General features: G+C 52.0%; 12 protein-coding genes across 12 annotated transcripts; 6 read left to right on the top strand and 6 right to left on the bottom strand.

Moving 5' to 3' along the window:
* Positions 1 to 120: 120 nt before the first annotated feature.
* On the bottom strand, positions 121 to 1,053 carry P168DRAFT_279068 (uncharacterized protein; the record flags this gene model as incomplete). Its single annotated transcript, XM_024835750.1, has 1 exon — positions 121 to 1,053. The coding sequence occupies one exon, from the start codon at positions 1,051 to 1,053 to the stop codon at positions 121 to 123; it is 933 nt and encodes a 310-aa protein (XP_024695655.1).
* A 1,883-nt stretch (positions 1,054 to 2,936) lies between these two features.
* P168DRAFT_302063 (GPI anchored serine-threonine rich family protein) lies at positions 2,937 to 3,568 on the top strand (the record flags this gene model as incomplete). The annotated part of the gene is made up of 2 exons (XM_024838614.1): positions 2,937 to 3,080; positions 3,149 to 3,568. The coding sequence occupies 2 exons, from the start codon at positions 2,937 to 2,939 to the stop codon at positions 3,566 to 3,568; spliced, it is 564 nt and encodes a 187-aa protein (XP_024695654.1).
* Positions 3,569 to 5,091: 1,523 nt separating this feature from the next.
* P168DRAFT_86859 (uncharacterized protein) lies at positions 5,092 to 6,541 on the top strand. Its single transcript, XM_024842191.1, has 2 exons — positions 5,092 to 6,444; positions 6,498 to 6,541. Exon 1 carries the CDS (start codon positions 5,171 to 5,173, stop codon positions 6,323 to 6,325), a length of 1,155 nt encoding a protein of 384 aa, XP_024695653.1. The 5' UTR covers positions 5,092 to 5,170; the 3' UTR covers positions 6,326 to 6,444; positions 6,498 to 6,541.
* Positions 6,542 to 7,136: 595 nt separating this feature from the next.
* Positions 7,137 to 11,105, top strand: P168DRAFT_263994 (uncharacterized protein). The gene is made up of 6 exons (XM_024834832.1): positions 7,137 to 7,342; positions 7,403 to 7,428; positions 7,482 to 7,533; positions 7,594 to 7,692; positions 7,770 to 8,117; positions 8,177 to 11,105. Exons 1-6 carry the CDS (start codon positions 7,286 to 7,288, stop codon positions 11,060 to 11,062), a joined length of 3,468 nt encoding a protein of 1,155 aa, XP_024695652.1. The 5' UTR covers positions 7,137 to 7,285; the 3' UTR covers positions 11,063 to 11,105.
* Positions 11,106 to 11,566: 461 nt separating this feature from the next.
* Positions 11,567 to 15,199, bottom strand: P168DRAFT_324511 (MET18/MMS19 family protein). Its single transcript, XM_024840847.1, has 6 exons — positions 15,104 to 15,199; positions 14,777 to 15,050; positions 14,589 to 14,686; positions 14,395 to 14,534; positions 14,157 to 14,345; positions 11,567 to 14,106 (listed from the first exon to the last, which is right to left on the bottom strand). Exons 1-6 carry the CDS (start codon positions 15,183 to 15,185, stop codon positions 11,707 to 11,709), a joined length of 3,183 nt encoding a protein of 1,060 aa, XP_024695651.1. The 5' UTR covers positions 15,186 to 15,199; the 3' UTR covers positions 11,567 to 11,706.
* A 234-nt stretch (positions 15,200 to 15,433) lies between these two features.
* Positions 15,434 to 16,326, top strand: P168DRAFT_324510 (uncharacterized protein; the record flags this gene model as incomplete). Its single annotated transcript, XM_024840846.1, has 2 exons — positions 15,434 to 16,063; positions 16,113 to 16,326. 2 exons carry the CDS (start codon positions 15,434 to 15,436, stop codon positions 16,203 to 16,205), a joined length of 723 nt encoding a protein of 240 aa, XP_024695650.1. The 3' UTR covers positions 16,206 to 16,326.
* Positions 16,327 to 16,501: 175 nt separating this feature from the next.
* On the bottom strand, positions 16,502 to 17,313 carry P168DRAFT_302058 (uncharacterized protein; the record flags this gene model as incomplete). Its single annotated transcript, XM_024838613.1, has 2 exons — positions 16,502 to 17,100; positions 17,274 to 17,313. The coding sequence occupies 2 exons, from the start codon at positions 17,311 to 17,313 to the stop codon at positions 16,502 to 16,504; spliced, it is 639 nt and encodes a 212-aa protein (XP_024695649.1).
* A 116-nt stretch (positions 17,314 to 17,429) lies between these two features.
* Positions 17,430 to 18,717, bottom strand: P168DRAFT_302057 (ER membrane complex subunit EMC3). The gene is made up of 5 exons (XM_024838612.1): positions 18,615 to 18,717; positions 18,525 to 18,558; positions 18,104 to 18,470; positions 17,883 to 18,044; positions 17,430 to 17,796 (listed from the first exon to the last, which is right to left on the bottom strand). The coding sequence occupies exons 1-5, from the start codon at positions 18,662 to 18,664 to the stop codon at positions 17,597 to 17,599; spliced, it is 813 nt and encodes a 270-aa protein (XP_024695648.1). The 5' UTR covers positions 18,665 to 18,717; the 3' UTR covers positions 17,430 to 17,596.
* Positions 18,718 to 18,845: 128 nt separating this feature from the next.
* On the top strand, positions 18,846 to 20,052 carry P168DRAFT_324508 (signal peptidase complex subunit 2). The gene is made up of 3 exons (XM_024840845.1): positions 18,846 to 19,017; positions 19,141 to 19,439; positions 19,624 to 20,052. Exons 1-3 carry the CDS (start codon positions 18,972 to 18,974, stop codon positions 19,870 to 19,872), a joined length of 594 nt encoding a protein of 197 aa, XP_024695647.1. The 5' UTR covers positions 18,846 to 18,971; the 3' UTR covers positions 19,873 to 20,052.
* Positions 20,053 to 20,749: 697 nt separating this feature from the next.
* P168DRAFT_287554 (F1F0 ATP synthase subunit alpha) lies at positions 20,750 to 23,067 on the bottom strand. Its single transcript, XM_024836602.1, has 5 exons — positions 22,985 to 23,067; positions 22,609 to 22,778; positions 22,409 to 22,465; positions 22,223 to 22,343; positions 20,750 to 22,145 (listed from the first exon to the last, which is right to left on the bottom strand). Exons 1-5 carry the CDS (start codon positions 23,054 to 23,056, stop codon positions 20,895 to 20,897), a joined length of 1,671 nt encoding a protein of 556 aa, XP_024695646.1. The 5' UTR covers positions 23,057 to 23,067; the 3' UTR covers positions 20,750 to 20,894.
* An 835-nt stretch (positions 23,068 to 23,902) lies between these two features.
* Positions 23,903 to 25,276, bottom strand: P168DRAFT_324506 (2-hydroxy-palmitic acid dioxygenase MPO1). Its single transcript, XM_024840844.1, has 4 exons — positions 25,169 to 25,276; positions 25,078 to 25,101; positions 24,929 to 24,988; positions 23,903 to 24,859 (listed from the first exon to the last, which is right to left on the bottom strand). Exons 1-4 carry the CDS (start codon positions 25,199 to 25,201, stop codon positions 24,401 to 24,403), a joined length of 576 nt encoding a protein of 191 aa, XP_024695645.1. The 5' UTR covers positions 25,202 to 25,276; the 3' UTR covers positions 23,903 to 24,400.
* Positions 25,277 to 26,062: 786 nt separating this feature from the next.
* Positions 26,063 to 26,778, top strand: P168DRAFT_315576 (DNA-directed RNA polymerase II subunit RPB7; the record flags this gene model as incomplete). Its single annotated transcript, XM_024839919.1, has 4 exons — positions 26,063 to 26,311; positions 26,376 to 26,456; positions 26,525 to 26,694; positions 26,769 to 26,778. 4 exons carry the CDS (start codon positions 26,063 to 26,065, stop codon positions 26,776 to 26,778), a joined length of 510 nt encoding a protein of 169 aa, XP_024695644.1.
* Positions 26,779 to 26,937: the final 159 nt, after the last annotated feature.

The following is a 26,937-nucleotide window of genomic DNA, read 5'->3' as shown; positions in this document are numbered from 1 at the left end:
AATCTATCACCAACACCATAATCGCTGTTCAAACAAGTACACTGAAATGAAGAAAAGTCTCCAATACGCTATGTAGTAATACAATGTCCATCCAACGAAACATACTCCCCTCCCTCCGCCTCATATAACATGCGTCGGATCATACCCGTGCTCATTTGACGCGTTGACCCAGTCCTCCGCATATCCCACGTAGAGGTTATTGCTCGTATAAGCCTCCAAAGGCGGGTACGCCCCCGACGACCCAGACTGCTGCCACTGTCGATACAGGTAGGGCGAGACGGCCGTCCGACCCGTGGTTTGATGAACGGCGAAGAACTCCGACCAGGTGGCCTCGTGCGCCTCGGCGACGGGATCCCCCGGGTGGTAGTCGCAGAAGGCGTCGAGCGCGAAGATGCCGCGCTTCATGTCGTCGAAGAGGTCGTCGCTGACTTTGACGGGGATCGTCTCGATGCTGCTGCGCATCTTGTTGAGGATAGCCTGTGCGCGGCGCCGGCGCCGGCGGCGTCGCACGCCGACTTCGTCTTCCATTTGCTCGAGGATGTGTAGAATTTCTTTGTCGGAGGAGGCGACTGTCGCCGCGTGTATCATGCCCTGGGTCAGCTGGTGCAGGTCTGTGGAGACTGCGCGGAAGAGGGTGTCGACTTTTGCGAGAGCGCTGCTGACGCGCGAGGCTAGCGTGCGTGCGAATTGTCGCTCGTAGAGACGCTCCCAGAAGGCGGTCCAGTAGAAGAGGCCGGTTCGCGACTTGCGCAGTCGAGTTAGCTCGAGTGTGGTGATGACGTGCGAGCAGAGGTTCAGCGTCTGGACGGCGCCTCGGCGCGTGAGCTCTAGGTCTGACTCCGAGTCTTCGTCCTCTGATGCTGCGCTGCGGATGGATCCTGGGGAGCTGGCTCGCGTGCCGCCGTCTATGGAGCTGTAGAATCGGCGGGGCTGGGTTACGACTTGTAGTCTTGTCGGTGTGGACGTGGATTCTGTTGTTGAGGTCGATTCGCTACCTGTCTGGGAGGATGTTTCCCGGGATTTTGGCACCATGGGGAGGTCGGTTCGCAACATTTTCAGTTGAATAAACTCGATAGAGTAGACTGGTTGGATGCTGTTCCCTGTCAATCTCGCGGGTGTGAAATGGATTTTGTAGCTAAACGAATGTGTAGTCGTAACGAGCGGCTGGGTAGACTATGCCATGAATATATAGGTATAAAAAATGATAAAAATCGACCGATATCTGGACTGCTAGTAGCGAGCGTCGAAGGCGAGAGTTCCTCTACAGGAGCAAAAGATATTCTCAGGCCACCATCTTCACGTTGGCTGGGGAGGGGTCTCAGGATATATGATCTCGGTGGTGCCCAGTAGGAAGGAACGCCTTAACCGGGGGGAGGCGCGGCAGTCCAGCTATAAGAACAATGGGATACGCTGACATGGTGCAATGAAACCGGAGATACCCACCAGGGTTCCAGTCTCTAGAGTAAGAAAGAAGCCGGAATCGATAGCTAAATATGGTAAATATGTGATTAGTTTGGTTGACAATGGTGGCTTCTCCGCCATCGGTCGAGTGCATGTTCGTCTCATTTCCGCTTCCGGTAATCCTGGACTCGACGGGTGCGAAACCGATTGATACCGTTGTTTGCTGCCCACAAAAACGGGGGGATTGGGGCTATTAACTTTAGAATTGGGGATTCTTTTGAGAGGGGTTAGCTTGTTGATTGTTGTTCATATTTTTGCTTCTTTTGTTTGTGGTTTGGTTATACCGCTTTGTACTTGTTGAGGTACTAGTACGTATATAGTGGACTGCCACCAGTCTCCCTTGTTAGGGCTAGATAAAGGACAGTGGTCAAGTTATCCACCACATATGATGAATGAACCATGAAAAGCATGGTAATTAGATATATAGTATCATGCTGGCATCAGCAATAGAAAGTATGAAGTAGAGAAGTGACCCTATCCAAGATTGTCCTCCACCTGGTTGGCATTACCCAGCCCTAATGTAGGTCCCTCAAGAGTAGATAGCCCCTTGCGTCAATCAAGGGGGAGATTCTATGTCAGCCAAAGGTACTTGTTATAGACAAGCTGACTCAGTGGAAATTAGTTGATGCGAGCATGTCTCCCTTGAATGGAGGCACGACCAACAATGCTGTGTTGTGTCAATATTGATGCACCCCTCTTCCACCGGGCAACCACAGCATTCTCTATTCTCTAATATGCCATGACACCCTGACTCGCTGTGAATGCTTACAGGCGGTATTCTCAATAACCTGTTGCTGATACAGAAGGAGTTTCATAATGTGACTGTCTGTTTATATTTTGCTGGGTTTACCATGACTAACGATATACGCTTGCTTCTTCGAACTCGAAGGAGGAACCCGACAAACATGGAAGATACCACCGTGATAATCAGCCCTAAATAGTACGAGAAGTCTAGTCGCGTCCCGAGTCTATCTTCTTCCTCAAGATCCCTGGGCACATTCCCCAAGTTGTCGCCGCCAACCAAACATCGCTGGAATGTAAGAAGAAGGCGCGACATACCATGTCGCGAGGCCAGAATAAAGCCAACAACCAGGAGAATGCTGCGAAATGGGAGATAAATACGCAGGATCTCGCTATCATGGCCCAAGTTCTTTCACTCCGCTCTCTATTCTTCTTAAATATTGCTCTGCATCGGATATCCAAGATTCTAGAAGGTAGACCCTTTTCGAGTTTGGATCATCATTGAGCATCAAGCAGCGTTAATTCCTTCCCTATCGTGTTCCAAGTCTCAATCAGGAAGGGACCTTGGCCACGAGAATCAAAACAACTGCATATCTTGTTCTCTGTCGCTCCCCTGTACAACGTGCTCTGATCTGACAAGACTTTTGATATCTCCACTATCCGATCTCTGCATACTCATCGCGCATTGCATATAACATATCACTAAACTCCCGTTCGCGTCCATCTATCCAACCATGTATTTCACCAAATCCCTGTTCGCCACCTGCGTGTGCTTGGCCCACCTCGGCGTCTCGAACGCAGTCCAGTTCACCCAGTGGCCATCAACCCTTTACCCCGGAGAGCCTGCCACTGTGAACTGGGAAGGCGGCCTGGCTGTGGTAAATCCTGCACCTTTCTGGGTATTGACCTTGGTATCGCCTTCCTGCTAACCAAGATGGTCGGATAGGATAGCACCATCGATCTCCGCAAAGGCTCTGCGGTTAATCTCGACCATGTCGATACCCTGATCACCGATGCCCGAGGGGGTACCTTCACATGGACCCCGCCAGATGATCTCGAAGATGGCGATGACTACGCCTTTCGAATCACGCAAGGTGGTGAGATCAATTATTCAGGGCTGATCTCCGTGCAGCATCCCAACGGCCCCCCCTCTTCCAAGGGACCGCCTCCTCCTCCTTCTCCGGAGCCGTCGGTGGCCAAGGGTAATAACGGTCATGTCAACATGTCCAGCGTTCATACTGCCAATAGCACGTCCGGCAGAAGTGCCGTGCCCGCTGAGATGAAGACTGGTACTGCCTCTTTCCAGGCCCTTTCGCTGAATTTGATCTTTGGCATGGCGGTTGTCATCTTCTGCTTCACCCGTTAAATCGATCGAGTATCCTGTCGACTGGGTCTCTCTAACTTGTACATGGTGACATTCTCTCCAGGCTGGAATGTTCTCCTGGGTGTAGAGGATGTCATACTACACTATAAGAAAAACCGTCGTTTGCTGAACGAGAGACATGCGGTGTTCAAGCAGGGATTGCAGTTGGACGTGCTCTGAACGGTGTCTTGCGGGGGTGGTTGTCCCGTTTCCATTATGTCTCTATACCCAATGGTGTATCTCTTATATCCTGCCCCGGACTGGGAGGATCAATCCTCTGGAAGGATTCCAGGGGGGTCTGTGGCAAGTATGGATTGGTCATTGTTTGTTTGTTTTTCTTTTCTTTTTTTTTTTTTTTTTTTTCGTGTTATTATTTCTGATCTGGTTCCCTTTCTCCCCTCTTTGGGTGCGTGGTGCCCAACACAGAGAATCAATCGTGATAGGTAGTCCAGGTTCAGTCTGCAGGATCCATGCGGATCTTTTTAATTAATTATACCCTCTTATTTTCAACCTGACCACCCTCCATCAGTCCCATAGACCCCAGTGTGACTTGTTTCAGGCGCCAGTTGAGATTTCCCACCCGGATCCACCGTCAGGATAGGTTCTAGCGCCCGCTTCTAAGTTTGGTTCTTCTTCATCGAAAATCGCAGACTGGGGGATTGTCTCCAGTCATGAAAGGAAAGATACTTTGGGGTTTATTATAATATCGGTTTCCTTCTGTCTCTCGTTTTCTCTCTTTCTTTTTCTCTCTCTCTTTTTTTTGTCTCTCTTTCTTACTCGCAGATTCCTGTCCATCATTGTTATTACATCAGTTTACAGGCATCATCCCCTGTTCCACTAACCTCCTTTCTCGCCTATATTACTCCTGAGACCATCACGATCGACCCTCCTCTCCCCATCGATTGATTAACCAGCTGCAAATCCTGTAAGAAACCACACATCCAGTCTAACAAGTAAGTTGATGCATGATCCATCTCCTCTCCGTGCTTTCCTTTGATCCTCTCGCGTTACCACCGTGTTTCGCCGCTGAATAAGCGTCATCGTACGAGTCAACAAATTGCAAGAATCAAACCAAGGACCGACAATTAGCGGCCAGATTAAGGATCCATCAAGTCACTATATTCTTCTCGCGTTCATTTGTGTTTCTACTTTTCTGATATTAATTGTTAGTTCATGTTCATCCAGCACTAATTCTCAACAGGCCTGTCACAGATCTGCAACCTACTGAAGCCCTTGATCCACTCCTTGGTATGTTGTACCTTACTGCTTTCAATGCCCGCGCATCCTGCTCGCTCCTCCACGCCATGTCTTGCAATTTCCTCCCACCTCTTTCCCGTCTATTTCTTCTTCAAGTACCTTTTTGCTAGTCATCACAAGTTGTCTGAAATCTTGCTTCCAAAAGTTAAAGGCAACAGCTGGCTTGGGTGCAGTCTTGGAGCTCGTTGATCCCTGAATTGGCTCCTTGCTGCAGCCTCATGGTATCTCCGCCGCATTGCCCGCTGACTATTTTCCCCTTCCCTCGTTTCGGGCCTTTGATTTCCATTCTTCGGGCTTCTCTCTTTTCTTCCTACTCCTCCGCCAACATTCCTGCCCCTTTTCTTCACCATGCCGACTATGGCCCGATTCGGTCGGGCCAAGAAGTCCCCCAGGACGAACAACGATGCTAACTCGAATTTGCTCGTGGCACCTACGTCAGACCTTCCTCAACCCCCGCGTGTCAACCTACCCCATGTGGAAACCGAATTGAACATGCATCAGTACAACGGCCTCTTCGGGATCGAATCGCCAGAGCAACAACGGGAACCTACCATGGTGGAGCCCTCTGCAGGTTGGTTGTCTCCGTCATCGTCGGCGTCGTTGACCACCGTGGAGCGAGCCGATTCGAACCTCAAACACTCACCCGACATGCGCATTCCTACAGAACCCGTGACGCCCCCCTCCTCCCACCACACCAATGGCTCGCCGAACCACTCCAACGGCGATGCGCCCGGCACGGAATGGTCCTCGGCGGTCGGGCACGCGGCGACGGGCAAGTCGGGCCGGGTCATTCACAACCTCCAGGAGGATATCGCCCGTCTGACCCGCGAGTGCGGCGTCTACCGCTCGCGGGCGGAAGAGACCCAGCGGATGAACGAAGTCTTCAAGACCCAGGTCCAGAATATGACCGAGCGTCTGCGGAACTTGGAGCAAGCGAACGACACGAACCTGCAATCGATTGCGCGCAAGGACCGGAAGCTCGACGAACTGCGCGCCGAGGCCCAGGCGGAGAAGGACCGGCGACTGCGCGCCGAGGGGGAAACCAGCAAAGCCAACCGCTTGATGAACGACACCCGCGAGGACTTCAACCGCCAAACCGCCACGTTGCAGGAGACGGCGCACCATTACCAGGCACAGTACGATGTGCTGGCGAAATCGGGCCAGCGCGAACGGGCGGATCAGCAGAAACGGCTCAAGACCATCCGGGACGATTACGTGGCGCTCAAAAAGACCCACGATACGAGGGATGTCAATCTGCAGCGGTACGATGAGCTCTTGGCGGAGAAGGACCGGGAGATTGAGGCCACTCGGGCGAAGTTCGACCAGCTGTTCCAGACGTACGAGTCTTATAGGAATGCCAACGACGAGGAGATGCGGATGTTGATTGAGAACAGCCGTCAGAAGGAGGCTGCCTTGGACTCTGCTCTCGCCTCGTTGAAGGAGACCGAAGGACGGATGAAGTGGGTGATGCGCGTTAAGGACGAGGTCAAGGGCGCGGAATGAAGAACGACTCTGTCTGGCCCTTTTCCCTTCTTACTCGTCGACAACCTTTACACTCTGGCCCGATGCCCCCCCATAAGGCAAAACACGCGGGTCGTGCGCGCCTGACCGTAAATACTCAGGTATGCGGTGTCTTCCTACCACCATACTGATTGTGTTGACTGACGAGCTGAAGCTTCTTTTCCGTTCTTCGGAGGACGCACGTTTACCTACCGTGTGCCCTTTCTTCTTTCTTTTGATCTTTTTATTTCTTTATTCCTTTCTTTCTATCTATACTGCATCTATTCGATCGCCACTAGAGGTTGCTGGAGTTCGGGATTGCTTGATACCCAGGGTGAAGATATAGATAGACTGCCATATTCCCTGTGTCAAATTACCATTCTTAATAGTTATTGTCTGGCCTGTTCATAATACATGACAGACTACCTACATATTTACCATCTGTTACTAGAGACAATAAGCTAGGTACCTTGCAAAAGGCGAAATCATATTATTTGAGAGTTACGTTCGACTGGACCGGAAAGACCTTCGCTCCTTCCTAATTCAGACCAATTCACTTCCCAAGGTAACTACTACAGTTGATTGTTATCACTTGAGGACTGACACCTGAAGCTGGTATTGGCAGTCACTGCCCATGAGGGTCAGTGATCAGGCTGTCTTCCCTTCACCTGCTGCATTGGGCCGTCTGGTGTTTGCTGTATCGCACCTGCTCATTCAACATCACGTTGCCCAGTGAATCTCCTTTCTTCACTTCCCTCTTCTCTTTTCCTCCAGAATTAATTTCCTTTTTGCCAATTCTTGCCTCTCCGTCGCTCCCCCATCTTTCTTTCTTTTCTCTCCTTCTTTCCCTCTGTTTCGTACTTTGCATCGTTCCTTTGAGATGCAAGCTTGATATCTACAGCTGCTCTGGAGCTCTCCCTTCTCTTTCTTGGATGGTTTACACCCCTAGTACACTGCTTCGAGATGGACCCTATGCTCCGACTGACGGTCGGCTCCGTGTGGGGGTTTGAGGAGATCGGGGTGAGTGAGCTCTTTAAATCCCACCGCGTCTTCTTCCCTTCTAACGAAGTGACACTATAGGTTGAGGAGCTCGAAAAACGGATCAAGTGAGTCTTTGGAAACGGTCGGTAGAACGAGTCCACTAATCTTGGTATCTCAGCACCACGTACCCTGACGCCAAGTTCCACTGCGAGTATTTCAAACCCGATGAGGTGAGTGGCAGTCAACTGTAACTACCTGACACCTTCAACTAACATGTCACTTGTATATAGGTCCTTACGGTGAAAGTACACGATGGAGACCACACCATCAAGGTTGCAGCCGTTGTCTCTGATTTCATCAATGAACATCAAAACAAAGACCTCTTGGACGTAAGTCCTGTCACCTTTCGACCTCAAAACTTTGCGTGGCTTCATTCCATCCTGTACTCACCCTCCTCTCTACTCAGATGCCTCGAATCCATCAGCTGGATGTCCCTCTCGGCCTTTCCGATGAGGATGGTTCCCCGATGGCCACTGCTGATAAGCACGAAACGGGGAGTCTTCTCGACTTGGATGACAGCTCTGACGAGAACTGTGTGGTTTCTGGAAATCCGGTCATCAAGAGCTGGCAGTCATCTACTGGCGGTGCGGGGTGCTTTGCAGTTGACTTCCAAGAAATTCTCGGCCAGATTGGGGATATCACAGGTACTAAGCTTCTGGTGTTGCCCGACCCCAAGGGTATCGAAGTTTCGGGCAGAAGCGAGGGGGACGTCAACGATGCATTGGAGAGACTGACACGAGTTGAGAAACCGTTGGTGAGTCGGCGTCGTCATCGAACTTCTAGCCAGCGTTCATCACTGACAATATCCAACAGTTGTACTACAGTAGCCCCCTGGTGGCACACGTGGGTATTTCGGAAACGGGCGACCACATTCGCTACAGTATCCAAAATTACAGCTCCCTGAACAATGTGGCTCTGCGTCGTGTCTTGACGGACTCCACCGAGGGCGCAAATCTACAACTCGGTCAAATGTTTGTGACGGTGCTTTACTCTTTCGACAAGGATGCACAGGAGCATAAAAAGCCTGACAACCTCGTCCATCCCCCTCATGTGACCAATGAAGCCGGGCCATCGCGTATTTGGCATGATTTTTCTTTTGCAGAGCTAGGCGATGCGGACGAGTTCCTGGCCATAGAAACCATTGAAGATAAGGGACTTGGCAGTCTGCAAGCTTTTGCCTCTGGGATCTCCCTTCCGCACCCCTATCTGACAGCGGAAAAAGCTAAGCAGGTAAATCAATGGGTTGTCGAGCGTGCTGGGATTGAACCAACCGATTCAGACCTTGAGCCTGAGCCTGAATGCCCAGTAACCCCCGTTACAGTAGTCAAAAGACCGCCTGGTATCAAAGCAAGGAAGGCTGTCGCTTCAGGTCAGCCTGCATTGATTCCATCGCCTCCGAAACCTTCATTGGAACCTCTCGCCGAAAAAGTGCAGGACGTTCCAGATGAAGATTTCCCAACCCCTCGCCGACGATGGAAGATGGAGTACAGACCAAACATTTCGGACTCTACTGGCGATTCTGGGTCAGGAAACAACGGTGATCACTCAAGTGGCCCATCCATTCCCAAAGCACCTGGGTGGCAACTGGGCCCTCCCATGCCAAGCTTCGATGTTACCAAGTATGGTTTGAACAGACTATCACGTCTGTCACCTGTGAGGAAGAATGGAGATTCCAAGGCTGCAAATCAGAGGAAGGACAACATGCTGTTGGATGTTTTTACTGAGGCCTATGATTCCAATCCTCAGCTCCCACTCATCTCTTTCGAACAGCCCCCACTTGTTCCTCAAAGGTTATGCTCCAATGAGCTTGTTTTCGTGGATGAAGAACCCTGCTCGTTTCTTGAAGATTTGACCGATCACAATCGGCGGCTTCTGTATCTGAAGAAGGTTTTGCGCGATCAGACGGAAGAAGTCGGCCATTCCAGTCAAGACACTTCACCCATTAGCATCCGTGAGGCTCGGCGTCAGGCAACGAGACAGCTGGCGAAGGAGAAGCTTATGGAACTTGAGCGGGTCCATAGGCCAGACGAGCAACGGCAGTCAGACGAAGTGAGCTCGAGGAAGTTCCACCGAGTCATGTACCACAAGACGGCCAAACAAGTGAAACAAAAGAGACAGGGTACTTTAGAGGACGCCTGGGGGATTATCAAAACGCCTGTGAGAAAGCATCCAGAAACATCACAGAGCCATTCGCACGTCGAAAAGGAGGGGAGATCCGCCAAAGGCACACAGCGATCACAAGCCGAGGCGTGCATAGTCGACGACGTCAAAGGTCTCCGTGAAGCGATAGAGCCTATCTTGCAGGTTGCGGAATGTTTTCCGGGTAAACTAACTCTGGAAGTCCAGATTGGGCTCATCCTCATCCCTCTTCTACCCAAGTCGTACAAAGAAGGCTTGATTTCTTGCAATGAATGGACACGGATCTTCAAGCCTCGCAGCGGTCTTGTTCCTCCAACTACCAAGTTCTTCAATCGACTGACATCCTCGGGGTGTGATGTTGACCACCTTGTGGACCTGAAAACTTCGAAGCAGGATGGAAAGCGTCGCATCTTCGAGCAGGAATACACAGATTACAAGGTCACTTATGAGTTCCACTGCCGAACGAAATCCGACCAACGCCTGATTATTACAGTTGATGAACAAGGTGGATATACAATCGTCAACACAACTGCAGAGTTGGGTGCATTGAATTTGCATTTCCCTGGCCAGATTTGGGATGCAAGAGCTGTTACAAGTGGCAGCTTCTGCTACGAAGCAGGCTCTCACCCGGAATTCGAAGAAGCCGCCAAGTATCTTGTCGATCACATATGTATCCGGTCTGAGAAGGGCCTGATTCGGATTTTCACCAAGATCCCGGAGGGAAACAACATCGTCATTGAGAAGGCATTCATGAAGCGTTGGACGCGCCATCGGTACATCCGCCCAACGGATATGCGTCAACCTGCCGTGAGTCCCCCTGCAGCAAACGGTCCTGCTTCATCGAACATATCCCCCAACACAGCAACAGCGGTGGCAGCGGACACGGGAGCTTCGAGCGAAACAGACGTTAAGGACCATGCAAGCGTAGCCACCAGCAGTGACAGTGGATTCCAGGATGTCTTTCTGCAAGTTACGGAGGTGCAAGATCTTTTTCTCGGCGTTGGTTCCTCGTGCAAGCAGGCCCTGAGAGCTCGGTGCACGTCATTGCCAGATATGCTCAAGAACGGACGGTTGTGGTATGAAGCCTCTCTCGTCAGCCCTGCTATTGAAGAACTCCTCAGACAAAATGCCAACATCGAAGTCGGGGAGGCGACCGAAGACTGGAGAGGTGTTGATCTGTTTGGAAGAGATGCCACGCTTTTTGAGAACAGATCTTTGGGTATCACCGAGACCCCGAGTCCGGTCTCAGTGGCCATCGGCACCGCTGGGATCGGAGACCTCTTGCGTGTTGCAAAGACTGTCGTCGAGAAAACCGACGGTGTGGGCTACTGGAATGTCGGACCAGGGATTGATGCTGCACGAGTGGGGGCTTCTGGGTCTCTGAATACCCCGATAATCTCGAGCGGCAAGGTCACGAACTCGGCCGCGGAGCAGAAGGCAGTCGTCAAGATGTCCGAATTTGGACACGAGAGTCCCAAAGAGATAGAGAGCGACAACCCCTACAACCAAGAGATGACGCTTGCGTCTTCTGCGCCGTCCGTTCCTGTGGATTACTGGTGATTATGTTCTGTTTGTGGTGGTTTTCTTTGCTTATTGTTTCTTTATGCTTCGGTGCTTTGCCCCATGTCCCTCCCCCCCGCACCAATCACCCGGACCCCTTCCTCCCCAGCACGGCCTCCCAGAGCCATACTGTCCTCGAATTGATAAGAAGTAGAGGGTGTGGTGGGTATCAAGTGTTATCGGAGCTGGGGGGAGTGGCTGTATGACGAGGAAGTGCGGTGGTAGTAGGGCTCAGCTTGGAGGTGAGAGGGGTACAGATCAGACCCATGGCATAGTCGTTTTGTAGCTCACCCCCGGGCAATCGTCATCTTCAGCTGCAGGCTCATGGCCCGGAGGCCTAAGTTGAATTGAACCCATTGTTAGCTAGTATGAGCAATGAGAGGTGTTGAAATTTGTCCATTCCAAGATCATTATACTGTCAAAACCTATTCAAACTAAACTATGTCTCAATCTTAAGAGGCAACTCCAGTGATTTCTATATCTCAGTTATCATTCACTCTCATCCCCAAAAGTAAAGCATAGCATAACACAGCATAAAGCATAACAATAATAGAAAAAAAGTAACATCTAAAAACCAGAAAATCTACAACAGAATTTTATCCAATCATCCAACCAATCAATCGACCATTAGATCAATAATCTAATCAATCCTCCTCCTCAGGGGCATCATCCACCCCTCTCAACCAAGCCGCCCTAGCATCAACAGCAGCCTTCCGCACATCTCTCTTCGGATCATCCAACACAAACCGCAACGCCCGCAACACCTGATTCTTCACCGGCAAAAGCGGAGACAGCTTCCCGGCTCTCGCAACAGCAGGCGCATCAGCGTGAGAATGCTGTCCCGCCGCCAGCAACGCCAGACATTTGACTGCGTCGGCGCGGAGACGCGGGCTGTTATTGTTATTGGTGGTGGTTGTGTTTAGCAGACGCGTGACGAGGCTCTGCACGTGTCCGCACTCTTCGATCACGGAGACGCCGTTGTCGCGGATTATGACGGCTAGGGTCTCGAGGGTTGCTGCGCGGACGGCGAGCGAGTCTGAGTCTGCGGTGCGGAGGTCGAGACTTTGGAGGAGGAGGGGGAGGAGGGTGGGGAGTTCGGGGGTTACGAGTTTTGGGGAGATGGTGGAGAGAAGGCCGGATAGGGCTGTTAGGTGGGCAGGTTTGATGTGGTCTGGGTTTTGCTGGTTGGGGGTGGTGTTGTTGGTGATGTTGACGTCGCGGATGCGGGTGGAGATTAGGGGGACGAGGGTTGTGAAGACGCGTTGCTTTGAGAGGAGGCGGATTGTGGCGCCGTTTGTGGGGGAGAGGATGTCGTCGTCGGAGAGGAGGATGGAGAAGCTGCGGGAGGCTGTTGTGCTTGTTTGGGGGGAGGGGGAGGAGAGGAGGGAGAGGAGGGATGTTAGGAGGTCGGTTGTTTTGGGGGCGAGGCGGAGGACGAGGGCTTTGGTGAGCCAGAAGGCGGCTTTGATGGTTCCTGTTGTGTGGGGGGTTTGTTGCTCGGTGATCTGGTGGAGGAGGGTGAAGACTGTGTCCGTTGCGAGGTTGAGGTCTGCCTTCGGGAGGAACTTGTTCACTAGAAGGGCGCTGTGGCGGAGGAAGGCGAGGTGCGTTGCTGGTTCGCCGGACTCGGACGAGGTGATTGAGCGGTTGGTGATGTCTGTGAGGAGGGCCGACATGTTGGGGTGCGTGTGGGGGAGCTTGGCGGTGTCGGCTGGGAGGCCTGCGAGGAGGTAGGTCGAGAGGATCATCGTGCGCTCGTGGGAGTCGCTAGTTGATGGGGCGAATGGCACCGGGGAGAAGTCTTCTGCGCTGGCGAAGAGCGTGTAGGTGTTCTCTGCGACTTCGTCTTGTTTGCTCCTGGGGAGAGACCGGACGATCAGGTTCGACAGTCTGCCGAGGATGTCCAGGACGGTGGCATCGGCTAGGATGTTGTTGGTTGCCTTGCCTGATGCGGTCGCTGCGGCGCTGCGGCATAGAGTGACGACGATGCGGTCGTAGTAGAGATCCAGGTTCGGGTCTTTGCTCATGTCTCGCTGGTTCATCACATAGAGGATTGTCAAGAGCAGGGCCCGCGGGTACTCGGCACTACCAGGCTGTTCCTTTTGCAGCAGAACGGTCAGCTTGCTCAAGAGACGTCGGACCAGTGTCTCAAAGATGTCCTTTTCGATACTGATTTGGGCAAGGCTTTCCAGCGTCGTGATGTAGTTGGGGCCGTTTCCATCGTCGGTTTCAGGGAGGGTCGCCACGAACGCCGGGAAGGTGATGTCCATAATCAGTCGGGGGGTGTGCTTCGAAATCACGGCCAGAGCGTTGATTGCTTCTTTTTTGAGGTCGTCCCGGCCAATTGATTCTTCTTTCAAGAGGATTTCATCGAGATACTGCACGAATAGGCCAATCTCGTTATCTTGGAAGTAGTTGCGCAAGGTCGAGAGGCGCAGAAGACCCTTGAGTGCAGATGTCCGGAAAGAGACCTCTTCTTTGATGACACCCATCAGAGCCTGGCCAAAGATCTCTGAGAATTGATCCTTGAATTCAAGCAAAGGATTCTCCATGGTGGGTTCCGGGTCGGAGGATTTCCACTCTCCAAACACCTTGATGGCCGAGTCGAATAGAACCACTAGGGTCTCCAGGAGAGCTCGCTGTTTAGCGATGCCATCAGCTTCCTGATAGAAGGTCAGGAGCGGTGCAACCATCGTCCGTACGACCAATGTAAACGAGACAGCAGAGGCGGCAGATGTCGAGCTGAGGATTTGCTGGGCGGGCTTCGCTTGCTTCTGCTGGGGCTCCCGCAACTGATCGTTACATTCCCTTGTAATTGGCCGCAAGTACTGTGCCAGAGGCAATTGGTCGGAGATTTCCGTGACACCTTCCGACAAGCGCGCAGCGATATCGCGCAGGACCTGCAGAGAGAGCTCGGAGAGAAACTCCTCCTGGGCGTTGAGGATCTCGAACTTCAAGGCATCCCAAATTGTGATCGAGTAGGTGGACACAACATCCGCATTGTAGGCATGGATGCAGGCAATCAACGCGTTAAGAGCATCTTTCTGTAAAAAGTTAGTGTGTCTGCGTGTTGGATGGAGAGGGCATTCCTCACCTTCACATTCGGGGAGGTGGAGTCAAGTTTATCCAACAAAGACGGGACGGAATGAGGCGCGAATTGGCTGTTGGAAGCGATACAGTCCTGGAGACGATCTTTCAAATCCTGCGCGGTGATGCCGTAGGGATCGTTCGGAGGTGGTCTAAAGGTAATGGGGAAGTAGTTATATACAGAGTCGAACAAGACCTTCGACAGTTAGCTAGCGGTCAAACAGCATGGGACAGAAAATGCATACCTCGGCGTGATTGGAGATATCCCATTCCACCATTACAACCTTTAGGATCGAGAAGACGAGCATCAGGTTCCGCGGGTCCTTTTCGCCGGTCATAAGGTCCACTATTCCCACCAGAGATTCATCGCCCATCTCATGCAGAGCTATTCATTTGGTCAACACATCAAAACTCCAATGTCAAATACAGGTGTACGTACCGTCTCGGTGGTTCAGCATCAACTCATTGAGCAGCTGATATACTTGGAAACGTTGGGACTGAGACCTCGACTGCAGTTCCTGGAAGCGCCCGAAAATCCTATCCACTTGTCAGCCATTGCCTCGCACTCTTGTTTCCTCATTGTTCATGCGATCATATAGATCGAAGAATCAGCAATCCCTAACTTACGCCTGTGCGACCTCCTCCGCCAATGCTTTGTTGAACCGGTCCAATTTCTGCAGTGTCTCCAACCCCGCAACAGCCCCTCCATCCTCGATGCGGTCACAAAAGAATGCGGTAAGGACTTGGATTTGCTGCCTCGTGAGGAACTTCGGAGGGAGCGCTTTAATGACAGCGGTAAGGTAGGACACCGCCTTGCCGCGCAGGATAGGGTCTTCGTCGTTGATATACTCTCCCAAGGACTGCACGACCTCGATCAGAGTCGTCTTCTTGTTCTCCACATCTGCACCAATTGTTAGAACTCAGTCGGCTGTCAGGGAACCATTCCGTCCTTACCGTGGGCAATTCGCTCCGCGATCTGCTTGGCCTCCTGCTTATCATGGTCAGCGACCAGCAGGAACGTCTGCAATGCGGACATGATTGCGATATGAGCGGGGAAAACGAGTGGGATGGACTTCTTTTCCCCTCAAGAAATGACGCCTTTTGTGGCCGATGGGCCCTTATCGATAAACCCTCGCTCGTCACGTGCCGCTCGTCCCTCCGCAAATCACGTGTGGGACGTTGGCAATCCGGCCTGTTGCGTCATCCCCCGATGACCACATCGAGCACTTCCTTGGCCTGTCGCTCTTGATTATTAGGCCCTCGCGGTCATACATCAGTATCATCATGTTGCGGCACATGTTGGCTATCTCGGTATTTATCTTTCTTGCAATAACCTGCACTGTCAGCGCTTGGGATCTTCCTGCTTTCTCCCTCCGCAAGCGTCTACCCGGTTTCCTCGTCGATTCACCACACCTCCGCCACGAACGTCCCCTCGCAGACAACAGCGAAGTCAGGCAGTGGCTCAGCAAACAACAACCCTTGATGGGAGGTGCTCTTCCCAAGATTGTCATGCCTGGTCCAAACAACAACGAGGGCGCTAACGCCCGCGACCCGATCATCTCGGACGTCCTCCCCAAGACCCGCGGCATCAACATCTTTGCCTCGCTCACCCGCGATTTCGAGTCCATCGAAGCTCACCTCAACAATACGTCGAAGAACGCCACTGTTCTTGCGCCTCGCAACTCTGCCATTCAGGCCCTGCCTCGCAAGCCCTGGGAGAACCCCGATGACTATAACCAGTATGGGGAAGCGCAGGCGTATGAGGGGCAGGCAGGCCAGGACCGCGCCAGGAAGAACCTGGAGCGCTTTGTCGGAGCCCACATCGTCACTACCAGTCCTTGGAAGGAGGGTGAAGAGGCGAAGACTCTTGCGGGTGAGAAGTTGAGCTGGAAGAAAGATGGGGACAAAATTTACGTATGTCTACGTTCTCTTTCTTATCGGTTCTTGCTAACGTGCGTTACAGATCCAACCCGGCAATGTCGAGGTTGATGCTGTAGCGGAGCAAGTCGCTAACGGCGAGGTGTGGACGCTTAATGGTGTCATCAACTATCGTTGATTGGCTGTATTTGACGAGTTATGATTTATGATATTTGTCTGTCTTTCTTGTGGTTTGACTTTTGACATTATTGATGACCTTACGCAATATTATCACGTTTTTTACTATATCATAATCCAAGTATACACTGCTACTAATTCTACGACATCAATCTACAGGACAATTCATGGTTTTACAAGATACAAATGTTGAATGGAGATAGAGCCCATACTCCGATTGGTATATGTATCAATAGATCAATAAAAATAGGAAAGAGACAACTTACCGAACGTTCTCCCCATAATCTCAAAACCAATTCACTTCCCTACCTTCCCCCCACCATTCAACCCACCCCCATCCCCATCCCAATCCTCATCCAAACCCAAATACACCTCCCCCACCTCCTCCTCAGACGACTCAAACCCCCTCGCCCTCTCCACCCGCTTCGCAATCCTCTCAAACCGCCTCACATACCACTTCACAACGAGCCTAGTATACCTCAGCATATACGCACTCCCAATATTGCGCACCTCATCGGGAACCAAAACACAGTACCACACGCCCCCCCGGATCGTCCTCTGCGGCTCCTCGTACTGGCTCGCATTCCCGCGCGTCATCTCACTATATATCTCCTCCAGCAGGCCCCACTCGCCGATGACGGTCCGTCCGCGCAGGTCGATGAAGTACCACCATGGTTTGGCGCTGCGGTCGCGGTATTCGCTGGAGGGTGTGAATTCCTGCGCGTCCGGGTTGAGGGATCCTGGTTCGGGCTGGGGGTTGGGTTGGAGGGCGAGCTTGACTTTGGGGAGGGGTGTGTCTTCTGGGGTGGGGAGCGGGGATGATGTTGTTTTTTGGGGCTTCCTGGTGCACCATCCGTAGAGGAGGGCTGTGTCTGCTGTAAAGGTTATGGATTCGCCTTGGTCTTGGTAGTAGTCGAAGGGTCAAGTCATGGTTGCTGTTGTTGGAGTTGTTGTTGGTTAGGGTTGGGTTATACTTGCCTGGGGTTACTGAGGCTTGGGATGTTTGTATAGGTGGTGTGTGGTGATGCAGGGGTGTTGCTACAGTTTTATACTCATGTAGAGAACGGACGAATAGCTTTGATAGCTTCGTCAACCTTTGTATCATCCATTGTGGGAGGCAGAGCACAATGGAGCAAGCCTCATCCTGACAACGGCCTTGTTCAAGGCGCGGAGACAAAGAGTAGTATGAAGCTCATTCTATATCAGATCAATATGCATATGGTATATATCCTTGTATTATAAAGCCTTGAGCAAGTAGTACAATGTATGTAACCAGGACAATGAAATATGATATTAGACGCCTTTCTCTCTTATTTTATGTCGTACCAATCGCTCAGCCATACATTTCTTCCAAGATCAAAGCAAAAAGTGGATGCACCCGTAGCAAGCTACTTAGAAGGTATAACCATACTTCGGGGCGATGTTGTGGAGGATCCGATCCTCAATCCCATCAAGGATGCAAAAATGCTCCAGGACTTCCAGGTTCTCGGCCTCGCTTTGATACAGCTTGTCGGGGTCTTGGCCGGGTTGGAAAGGGTTAACGCCAGCGGCAGGGTTCATCGAGGACATCTGTTGAGACATGTGGTTGGCGGCTATAAGAGATAGATTAGCATATGTGAGAATATCCTGCCCACGGACGGACGAGATTGGGAAAGGTGAGTAATATCAAAAGACTCACCATTGTCGCTGCCCAGAATAAAACCAAAGACAGACTGCAAGCCAAACAGATTCAAGAAATACCACGACAAGCTCGACACCCATCTCACATCGAGGTCACGAGTCATAACACCAGACTGCAGCATCGACTTGAACCGGATGGTCAGAGGGAACGGCAATTTCACTATTTCCATATCAGCATGTGCGCCCAATAAACTCAACCACAGACCAAATCAGACGTACAGATAACAAACCCCGAGAAGAACGCATTAATCCAACTCATGATCAGCGTCTGCGGGATCATCATCATCATGTTCCCCTTCATCATGCCCATCATGGCCTCCATGCCGGCGGGATCCGTCATCGGGTTGGCCGGCGCTTGGCCGCGGTTCTCCGGGTCTTTCAGAAACTCGCCATTCTGGTACGCAGAGACGAGGTAGTTCTTCCGTGCCTCGAAGGCTTCCTTTGTGAGGACTGCAGAGGCATTGTTGCGCAGGTTGACGCCGCGCAGGATGGAGAGGCGCTCGCGAGATTCGGCCAGCGTTGAGGGCGGCTTCGGGGGGGTGTTCATCAGGACGGTTGCGTAGTGACGGAGGATACCGGTCAGGATCTATACTTGTGTTAGACTATATTCGAATTGGCAAAGCTGTCTGGGGAGACATGCCATGACAATGGAGATGGGAATCAGGATCCAGTAGCTGGACATTCAACGCGTTAGCATTCAGCCCTCCTGGGGGCAGACGGAAAATCTCACAAAAGAGCCGGATCCCGAACGATCGTCTGCTCCAGCCCCTGCGACACCATGGTGGGCAGAGTGGATGACAGTGGTGGATTAAGATTAAATAAGTGAGCTGGGGTGGCAGTGGAAGCAAGACCAAGTGAGGTCTCTCTCTTCCCCACGAGAGAAGCACGGCGGGTTCGCAACTAGCGCCGAATCGCCCGCCGCTTTAGCTCAGCTCCGTCAAAGGGACAGCTCGCCGCAACTCTCGTCAGCGCTCTACAACATCGATTTCTCTCTTTCTTCCCCAAGTCAAACTTGTTTCTTTCGGTTCCGAATTTGATCAATTTGAGAGAGTGTAAAGGCATAATTTACAGCCTTCTCAACCTCGAAATGGCGTCAACAGAGCAGGTCAAAGTGCCCGTCTACTCCACAAACGGTCAGTCCAGCACTATCTATACTATACTCACCAAACCTATCGCGACTCCAACCCCACGACGACAGCCTCTCCCCTTCAAATTCCATTTTCCCAATCAATTAAGCTAATCTTATAGCAACACAGACCTCAAATCAACAACAGACGACTCCCTCGCCCCCTTCCTCACCTCCCTCCCGCAACCCTACACCTTCACCCAGGACCACACCAAAACCAATGTCCACTTCCTGGTAGGCTACACGGCCGTCGCCATCAGCGCCTTCACCTTCTACGCAGACCGATACCTCGGCTGGGAGGCTACCCGCTCGCCATGGGTTATTGCGGCTGTGGGCACGTACTTTGCTCTGAACACTTTCCTCACGTATTGGGTTTGGGCTGTCGAGGCGGGTGAGGTCTTCCGGGGGAAGCGCGCGTCGGGCGAGACGGTATGTGTCTTCTCTCCTCTTTTTTCTGATTTACATTATATATGTGTGTGTGTGTGTGTGTGTGTGTGTGTGTGTGTGTACACACGCGCGTGTCACACATACAACATACAACATACAACATACACCCCACCATTCTCAATCGCCCCAAAAAGAAAAAGAACCAACTACTAACAAACCAAAACAGATCTCCATCCGCACCTCCTCCAAAAAGCACTCCCCGCTCTACAAGCTCCACATCGAATACAAATCTGCCGCCGGCAAGACCCTCCAAAACAAAGAGATTGAGACCTCCTTCGCAGGCTGGTTCGCCGCGGACGGGACGTTCCACGCGCGTCCGCTGCACCAGTGGCTTGCGAGCGAGGTTGAGGTGTTGAGGCTTGCGCTGAAGGAGATTGAGAAGAAGAGGGGGGCTGGGGAGGATTTGAAGAGGTGATTGTGATTGATGCTGGGGTTGGGATGGAATGGGATTTATGACAGTGGGATGATGGTGGGCTGCTGCGGCGGCGGTATTCCATGGTGTTGGGAAGCGATATGGATCTTATCTGGATTTGGTTTGATCTTTACTCTTATTTATTTGTTAGGTTACTATTACCCAATTGTGTTACTTCTTTCGGTTTTGTGCTTTGCTTTGGGTTGCTTTGCTGCTGTTGTCTGGGAGTAGACTTTAGTCTACAGAGTAGCCCGTAGCGGTTTCTGTCCAACTGGGCACCATTGTAGCCCTGTCGAAGTTGTTGTAAGAAGTCAGGTAGAGTGTAAAGTAAAGGCAACAACTGATCTCAACAGGTATGCAGACCCCTCGCGCAATGATGTCAACACGAGGTATGTCCATTGAGCTCAATCAAACAATAAGATGATAAACAGATACACACTCGGTCCAGGACCACCAGACGCAGATTCCATATAGCCCAACCAGACTTTCATCAGGCTATATCCAGCGTCTTATGTTACTCAATAGATAGATAGATAGTTACCAACCAGTAATACAATCAAGCTACTACGCAAGCAAATAAAACACAAAAGAAATCATATTCAGGCTGTTGCAAGCGAAAGCAAGGGGAAAGAAAATCCATTATCTCGGTGCAGGTTTCCCTGCATGGTTTTGACAACCAGTTTCCAGGATCATGGGATTGCTCCCCCCCTGCTACGCGAAATTTCTAAACGTACAGGATATTAAATCGTATCTTGGCCTTGCCCTTTTTTGTTGTCATCGATTCCACCTCGTTTTGTCCTTGATAGGAAAGCTACAGAGATCTCGGTAGGTAGGTGACACCTGGTTGAGGGTATACACCGCCCAAAACCGATTCCAGCGGTTTTAAGTAACGAACAAAAGTGGTCTCAAATTGTACAAGCTATCTTGTCTATACACATAGATGTCAGGAATAAAACAGTACAAGGTAGGCTAATCAGATATCAAAGCCAAGTGCCTTTTTTTTTGGATAAAAAAAAATGGCTCACCTATGCGTTGAAAGCCTTGTTGAAGGCAACGGTGACCTCCTTGAGCTTCTTCTCCATCTCCTTGGAGACCTGACCCTCCTTCTCGATGGTCTCCTGGATCTCGGGGTGGGTGCTCTTGAGGTGAGCCAGGAAGTCGGTCTCCCAGTCGAGGACCTTGTTGACGGGGATGGTGTCGAGCAGACCGTTGACACCGGCGAAGATCAGAGGGACCATGTCGGAGACAGCCATGGGGGAGTACTGCTTCTGCTTGAGCAGCTCGGTCAGACGCTGACCACGGGCCAGGGTCTGCTTGGTGGAGGCATCGAGATCGGAACCGAACTGGGCGAAGGCAGCAACCTCACGGTACTGAGCCAAGAACAGCTTCAGGGAACCGGCGACCTGCTTCATGGCCTTGACCTGGGCGGCGGAACCGACACGGGACACGGACAGACCGACGTTGATGGCGGGACGGACACCCTTGTAGAACAGCTCGGCCTCGAGGAAGATCTGGCCGTCGGTGATGGAGATGACGTTGGTGGGAATGTAGGCAGAGACATCACCACCCTGGGTCTCGATGACGGGCAGAGCGGTGAGGGAGCCACCACCGTGCTTGTCGTTCATCTTGGCGGAACGCTCGAGCAGACGCGAGTGCAGGTAGAAGACGTCACCGGGGTAGGCCTCACGACCGGGGGGACGACGGAGCAGCAGCGACATCTGACGGTAGGCGACGGCCTGCTTGGACAGATCGTCGTAGATGATGACGGCGTGGCGGCCGTTGTCACGGAACCACTCACCCATGGCGCAACCGGTGAAGGGGGCCAGGTACTGCAGGGGAGCAGCCTCGGAGGCGGTGGCGGCGACGACGATGGAGTACTGCATGGCGTTCTGCTCCTCAAGGGTCTTGACGAGCTGAGCGACGGTGGAACGCTTCTGGCCGACGGCAACGTAGATACAGTACAGCTTCTTGCTCTCGTCGCTGGTGTTGTTCCAACGGCGCTGGTTGAGCATGGCGTCGAGGGCGACAGCGGTCTTACCGGTCTGACGGTCACCAATGATCAACTCACGCTGACCACGGCCGATGGGCACCATGGAGTCGACACACTTCATACCAGTCTGCACGGGCTGGTTGACGGAGCGACGGGGCAGGATACCAGGGGCCTTGAGCTGAGCACGGCTCTTGACGGTGGTGTTGATGGGGCCCTTGCCATCGATGGGGTTACCCAGAGCGTCGACGACACGGCCGAGCATCTCAGGGCCGACGGGGACATCGACCTGAAAGATATTATTAGCATTGTCTTTTTCTTTCTTTTGCCTTTCAACCTGTTAAAACAGGCAAGGAGATAACATACAATCTCTCCGGTACGCTTGACGGTCTCGCCCTCCTTGACCAGACGATCGGAACCGAACAGCACAACACCGACCTGGCCGGCTTCCAAGTTCATGCACATGCCCTTGACGCCAGAGGCGAACCTAATAGTCCGTTAGTGATATAATTCCAAAAGAAAAAAAAAAATTTGATACCAAGGGATACATACTCGACCAGCTCCTCAGCCTGGACATTGGTCATGCCATGGACACGAGCGATACCGTCACTATCAACCGATTCAAATTAGTTTTCCATTGCATCAGAAGAGATAAAACAATGGCAGGGTGAATTCGTGACAGGTGTCATTCGTTTCACCGCCATCACCGTCCCGAGTTCGAATTTTTTCGGGAACCCTCTAGGCCTACGTACCCGACGGAAAGGACACGTCCAGTCTCGGCAAGACCAGCTTCCTCCTGAACACCACGGATTCTCTGCTCCAGGATGGAGGAGACCTCGGTGGGCGAGGCCTTGGCCTCGGCAGCGTAGGTACGGACCTGCTTGGAGGCACCAGCGAGAGGGCCGGAGACAGCCGCGCGAGTCTAATTGGCAGCGAACGCAAAATTTGTTAACGTCATGGACGAGGGAGAAAAAAGCGAGCAATGGGAAACCCAAGCCTCGCGACATGCAAAGGACCGATCGACCATCCCATTGAGATGACTTCTGAGATGGAATTCGATATCTTGAGGTCGAGGAGGATAGTCGTCGACCCTCGGAAGGGATGGATCGAGAAGGGAAAAGGACTCACCGAGGCGATGCGGCCAGTGGTCGAGGCGGCCGCGACGGCGCGGCTGGACTGCCGCAGAGCGTTTCTGAACATTGTGATGGGGGTTCAGAGGAAGTTGGAGTTGATACTCTGAAGGAGAGATATAATTGGGGGGGAGGTGGAGGGGGGGGGAGGAAGAAGAGGAGAGGAGGAGATTGTGGATGAGATGGGAGGGAGAGCTTTGTCGTCGGGGCTGGGAGGATTCTCAGGTCTGGCACTAAACCCAGTTTGCCGAGCCTCTCAGTAACCTCCGAAGCCGCCCTAGTGCGTTCACGGGACTCGTTTGATTTCATCCCAACCAACTAATCAATCCAAAGGTGGTAACTATCTGTTTACCACAACCATCCTACATTTTTATTCCTTTATAATTTTTATTGATACTATTAATTCTATACAACCGACTATACTTTTCCAAATTCTTTCTGGTGTGGTAGTGCCTACGGTCGGGAGGAAGAGTGGAGAGACCGGTAGACCGGGTAATCCGTCTTGGTAATTTTCTCTTTTTTTTTCTTACTTTTTTTCTCTGCGGGCCACCTTGGCCTCTCATTTTTCTCTCTCATTTTCTCTTAATACTGGAACCGCTCCTGGTAATTTTCCTCTTTCTTTACACACTCTCGGATCTGCGGATCACTTTACATACTTAATACTGGGTAGTGTGAAAGACGGGCTGGTACGGATCGGTACGGCTGAGTCAGTCACTCATTTTCGTCACAGCAACCGTCCATGGATCCGACTGCTGTACCCTCAGTGGTGCGTAGATTCTAGTCCGTCCACTCCATTCTTTTTACTGTCAATGGATCGGTCTATCGCTACACCGTAGATTCGTATCTATAGTATTCTGTGTAGTAACTATAGAAACATCAATTTTTGTTTACTTTTCAGTCAACCTCACCGTAAGTCCATGATACCTGGTTGGTACCCTACACGGGACAACTGGTTTCAAATTCCATCCTAATGCGTTCAACTCCCTGGAACTCCTCTTTTCGGTTACATAACCTAACCGCCCCCTCACCCCTTTCCTGCAGCGTCACGTGTAGGCCCAGCAGGGTTATCCCGGTGCATCCTCGTCTCTATAAACTATACAAGGCATACCAATCTCTTGATTACAATATTCAATCGCTCAATTCAAACATGGTGCTGCGAATGGCAAAAACAAGAAAACAAGCAAACAAGCAAAATATAAAAACAGGGAAAGAAAGAAAATGAACATGGGAATGGAAAAACAACCACAGCTCCGACTCTCCCAACGATAGTTAGCATAGCTTCCAACTACCTAACCTAACTCCCCAGGTCAACAACAACCCAGATACAAACCCACTCGGGGCAAGATCACGACAGCGACTGTGCGAGCGCTGCATCCAGTACAAGACGTCCATCCTACCAGAAGGCGATGAAGAATCATTTCGCAGCCTTCTGCTTGTCCTTCTGCGCCCGGAACGTAGCAACCGCCTTCTCCACACTCTCATCGTAGCGAGCCTTCAATTCCGGCCGATAGCCAAAGAAGAACAGAATCTCCATCCAGACAAACAGCGGCGCGAGCAGCAGCGCCTGGACCAGGTTATCCAGCAGCGCAGGCGCACGGCGCTCAAAGGCGCCGTGGCCGACGAACTGGAGCAACCACGTCACCACGTGGATGCCGCCAAACCAGTAGTTCATGTCCGACCCGTACGTGAGGAGGAGGTGGTTGGCGAAGGCGGCGCCGCCGACCAGCAACGGGGCGATCAGGGCCCCCGCGACGGGCTCGAGTAAGACGTAGAACGACGCATAGATCAGGGCGCCGATGGTCCCCAGATTCGGCGGCAGGTTCTCATACTGGATGGCTTCGGGGACGGGGAACAGCGTCGGGGAGTTGGCGGCCTGGGGGGGTTTGCAGTTAGGATCGTTGGCCGGGGGCTAGCGGGGTGGACGACAGGGAGGACAACGTACCAGGGCGATACCTGTGAACAGGAGGACAGGCACACAGGTGATGTGGATGGCGACGTTCACCTGTTGAACGATGAGCGATGAGCGATGAGTGTCCAGGCTGGACGGGGAAGGAAAAGACCAAGACGAGACGGGAGGGGAGGCATCTATACCGGGTTATTGTGATAGGCTCCATACTAGAGATATAGCAGTCAGTCGGTCGCCCTCCAAATCATATTGCGTCCAAATCTGTGGGAGACTCACAAAGAGCAGTTGCTTCTCCAAGTTCAAAGCCATGATGGTCCGTGATAATGGTTCAGCCCTGAGAGGATGGGACTATAGATTTCAAACGTCTTCTGCTGCTGCTTCTTCTTCCCCCTTTCGGAGAGCCAAGGCAAGTCACAAAAAAAGCCAGATAACACTGCAGACTAGTCTTGATTTCCCCTGTTAGTGACCCGTTAGTGGTGGTCAGATAGTCCGCCTCATCACACAGACAGGCTAAGACTATTATTGCCTGATTGTAACCTCGCCAAGAGGTGGAGCATTACGGAGTCCTTTAGGTGTGTATTTGCATCGATGCCGTCATGTGTAACGGTATTACCGTTAGTTACCCAGGTACACCTGATTCTACCTTGCTCTTGTGGTGGTTGCATGTAAGATACCGTCACACAGAGTCTATGCCACGTGATCACCCAGCTGCTGCCTGCCATGTGCGATCCAGCGCGGCAGACATGAGGATTATTGACGGCCTCGTCTTCGTGATATAATACTAGCTATCTTTTGGCATCTGCCTACATCGAGGGCAGGCGCATCACCAAATACTCACCGCGCAGTCTCATTCTTTCTTGGAGTGTCGCGATCGTTCGGCGATTGGCTTTGCTGGGGCAGTTCCTGGGTTTTGTTGCTGGCCATGAGCTACTGATTACCTCCTACCAACCTTTCAAGATCCGTTGTCTTTCCGGATTAGAAAAGGACTATCCAAATACGTGTCGCCTCACGGAACCGTATCTCTTCTAGATCAACACCCAGGTCGATACAACGTCCTTGGGACGGTCTGAACTCGACTCTCGCTGACCTCTCCCACCGCCGGTCCCCGCCGTCGCGAATTCACCAACCGACTAACGATCTGAGTCGCGCCGACCTCGACATCCCGGCAGAATGTTTTTTCTCAAGGAGGAGACCAAGGTCATCACGTTGCACCCGTCCTACTTCGGGCCCAATGTGCGCGAGTATCTGATCAACCGGCTCAACGAGGAGGAGGAGGGCCGCTGTACCGGTGACCATTTTGTGATCTGTGTGATGGACATGGTGGATATTGGCGAAGGACGGGTGCTGCCCAGTGGGGGACAGGCCGAGTACACGATCAAATACCGCGCGATCATCTGGAAGCCGTTCCGCGGGGAGACTGTACGTTTTGTCTTTATCTCTAGGCAACGGAGGATGGATTCGGGATGCTGATTATATCACGCAGGTCGATGCTATCGTGACTTCCGTCAAACCTACGGGAATCTTCACACTGGCCGGGCCACTGTCCGTCTTTATTGCGCGCAAAGTAGGTGACCGAGAGAGAAAAAGGGAGCGAGACAGCAACGGGCGTCTTTGGTACTGACCGACTGACAGAACATCCCATCCGATATCCGGTGGGAGCCAAACACGGTGCCCCCACAATATACAGACCATGCGGACCAGGTGATCGAAAAGGGCACCAGTCTGCGACTAAAGATTCTCGGTGTGAAGCCGGACGTGGCGGCGATCAACGCCATTGGGACCATCAAGGAGGACTATCTCGGGTACGTTGCGCTCCCCTATGTTTTACTCTTATAACGGTAGGCGATGGACAAGGCTAACGGATTATTCTCTGCAGACCACTGTAACATCTATAACCCTGACGAACGAGAGGACCGCCATCTTCTCACAACCGACACCGATATACCCAACTTTACTCGACCCTACTTCTCTTCTGTTTCCATTGCCCCGATAGAACAACACAAGCGGTCCGGTTGGCCAGGACGGAAGTAGGATGGCGTGACTAT

The sequence above is a fragment of the Aspergillus campestris genome, assembly GCF_002847485.1.
Source record: "Aspergillus campestris IBT 28561 chromosome Unknown P168scaffold_2, whole genome shotgun sequence".
Lineage (NCBI taxonomy): Eukaryota > Fungi > Ascomycota > Eurotiomycetes > Eurotiales > Aspergillaceae > Aspergillus > Aspergillus campestris.
Note: the sequence above shows the minus strand (reverse complement) of the source record. Positions and strands in the feature narration are given on the sequence as shown.

Excerpts from the sequence above, each read along its gene's own strand:
- P168DRAFT_302057 (XM_024838612.1), bottom strand. The coding sequence starts at position 18,664 with ATGGTGTCGCAGGGGCTGGAGCAGACGATCGTTCGGGATCCGGCTCTT. Across the intron at positions 18,045-18,103 it reads CTTCTCGGGGTTTGTTATCT|TGAAATTGCCGTTCCCTCTG; the intron begins GTACGTCTGATT and ends ATATGGAAATAG. Across the intron at positions 17,797-17,882 it reads TATTCTGGGCAGCGACAATG|CCGCCAACCACATGTCTCAA; the intron begins GTGAGTCTTTTG and ends TATCTCTTATAG.
- P168DRAFT_263994 (XM_024834832.1), top strand. The coding sequence starts at position 7,286 with ATGGACCCTATGCTCCGACTGACGGTCGGCTCCGTGTGGGGGTTTGAG. Across the intron at positions 7,693-7,769 it reads AAAACAAAGACCTCTTGGAC|ATGCCTCGAATCCATCAGCT; the intron begins GTAAGTCCTGTC and ends CTCTCTACTCAG. Across the intron at positions 8,118-8,176 it reads CACGAGTTGAGAAACCGTTG|TTGTACTACAGTAGCCCCCT; the intron begins GTGAGTCGGCGT and ends AATATCCAACAG.
- P168DRAFT_324508 (XM_024840845.1), top strand. The coding sequence starts at position 18,972 with ATGGCGTCAACAGAGCAGGTCAAAGTGCCCGTCTACTCCACAAACG. Across the intron at positions 19,018-19,140 it reads GCCCGTCTACTCCACAAACG|ACCTCAAATCAACAACAGAC; the intron begins GTCAGTCCAGCA and ends ATAGCAACACAG. Across the intron at positions 19,440-19,623 it reads AGCGCGCGTCGGGCGAGACG|ATCTCCATCCGCACCTCCTC; the intron begins GTATGTGTCTTC and ends AAACCAAAACAG.
- P168DRAFT_287554 (XM_024836602.1), bottom strand. The coding sequence starts at position 23,056 with ATGTTCAGAAACGCTCTGCGGCAGTCCAGCCGCGCCGTCGCGGCCGCC. Across the intron at positions 22,779-22,984 it reads CCACTGGCCGCATCGCCTCG|ACTCGCGCGGCTGTCTCCGG; the intron begins GTGAGTCCTTTT and ends GCTGCCAATTAG. Across the intron at positions 22,344-22,408 it reads CAGGCTGAGGAGCTGGTCGA|GTTCGCCTCTGGCGTCAAGG; the intron begins GTATGTATCCCT and ends ACGGACTATTAG.
- P168DRAFT_324506 (XM_024840844.1), bottom strand. The coding sequence starts at position 25,201 with ATGGCTTTGAACTTGGAGAAGCAACTGCTCTTT. Across the intron at positions 24,989-25,077 it reads GAGCCTATCACAATAACCCG|GTGAACGTCGCCATCCACAT; the intron begins GTATAGATGCCT and ends ATCGTTCAACAG. Across the intron at positions 24,860-24,928 it reads TGTTCACAGGTATCGCCCTG|GCCGCCAACTCCCCGACGCT; the intron begins GTACGTTGTCCT and ends AAACCCCCCCAG.
- P168DRAFT_324511 (XM_024840847.1), bottom strand. The coding sequence starts at position 15,185 with ATGTCCGCATTGCAGACGTTCCTGCTGGTCGCTGACCATGATAAGCAG. Across the intron at positions 15,051-15,103 it reads CGCGGAGCGAATTGCCCACG|ATGTGGAGAACAAGAAGACG; the intron begins GTAAGGACGGAA and ends CAATTGGTGCAG. Across the intron at positions 14,346-14,394 it reads ATATCTCCAATCACGCCGAG|GTCTTGTTCGACTCTGTATA; the intron begins GTATGCATTTTC and ends TAACTGTCGAAG.
- P168DRAFT_86859 (XM_024842191.1), top strand. The coding sequence starts at position 5,171 with ATGCCGACTATGGCCCGATTCGGTCGGGCCAAGAAGTCCCCCAGGACG.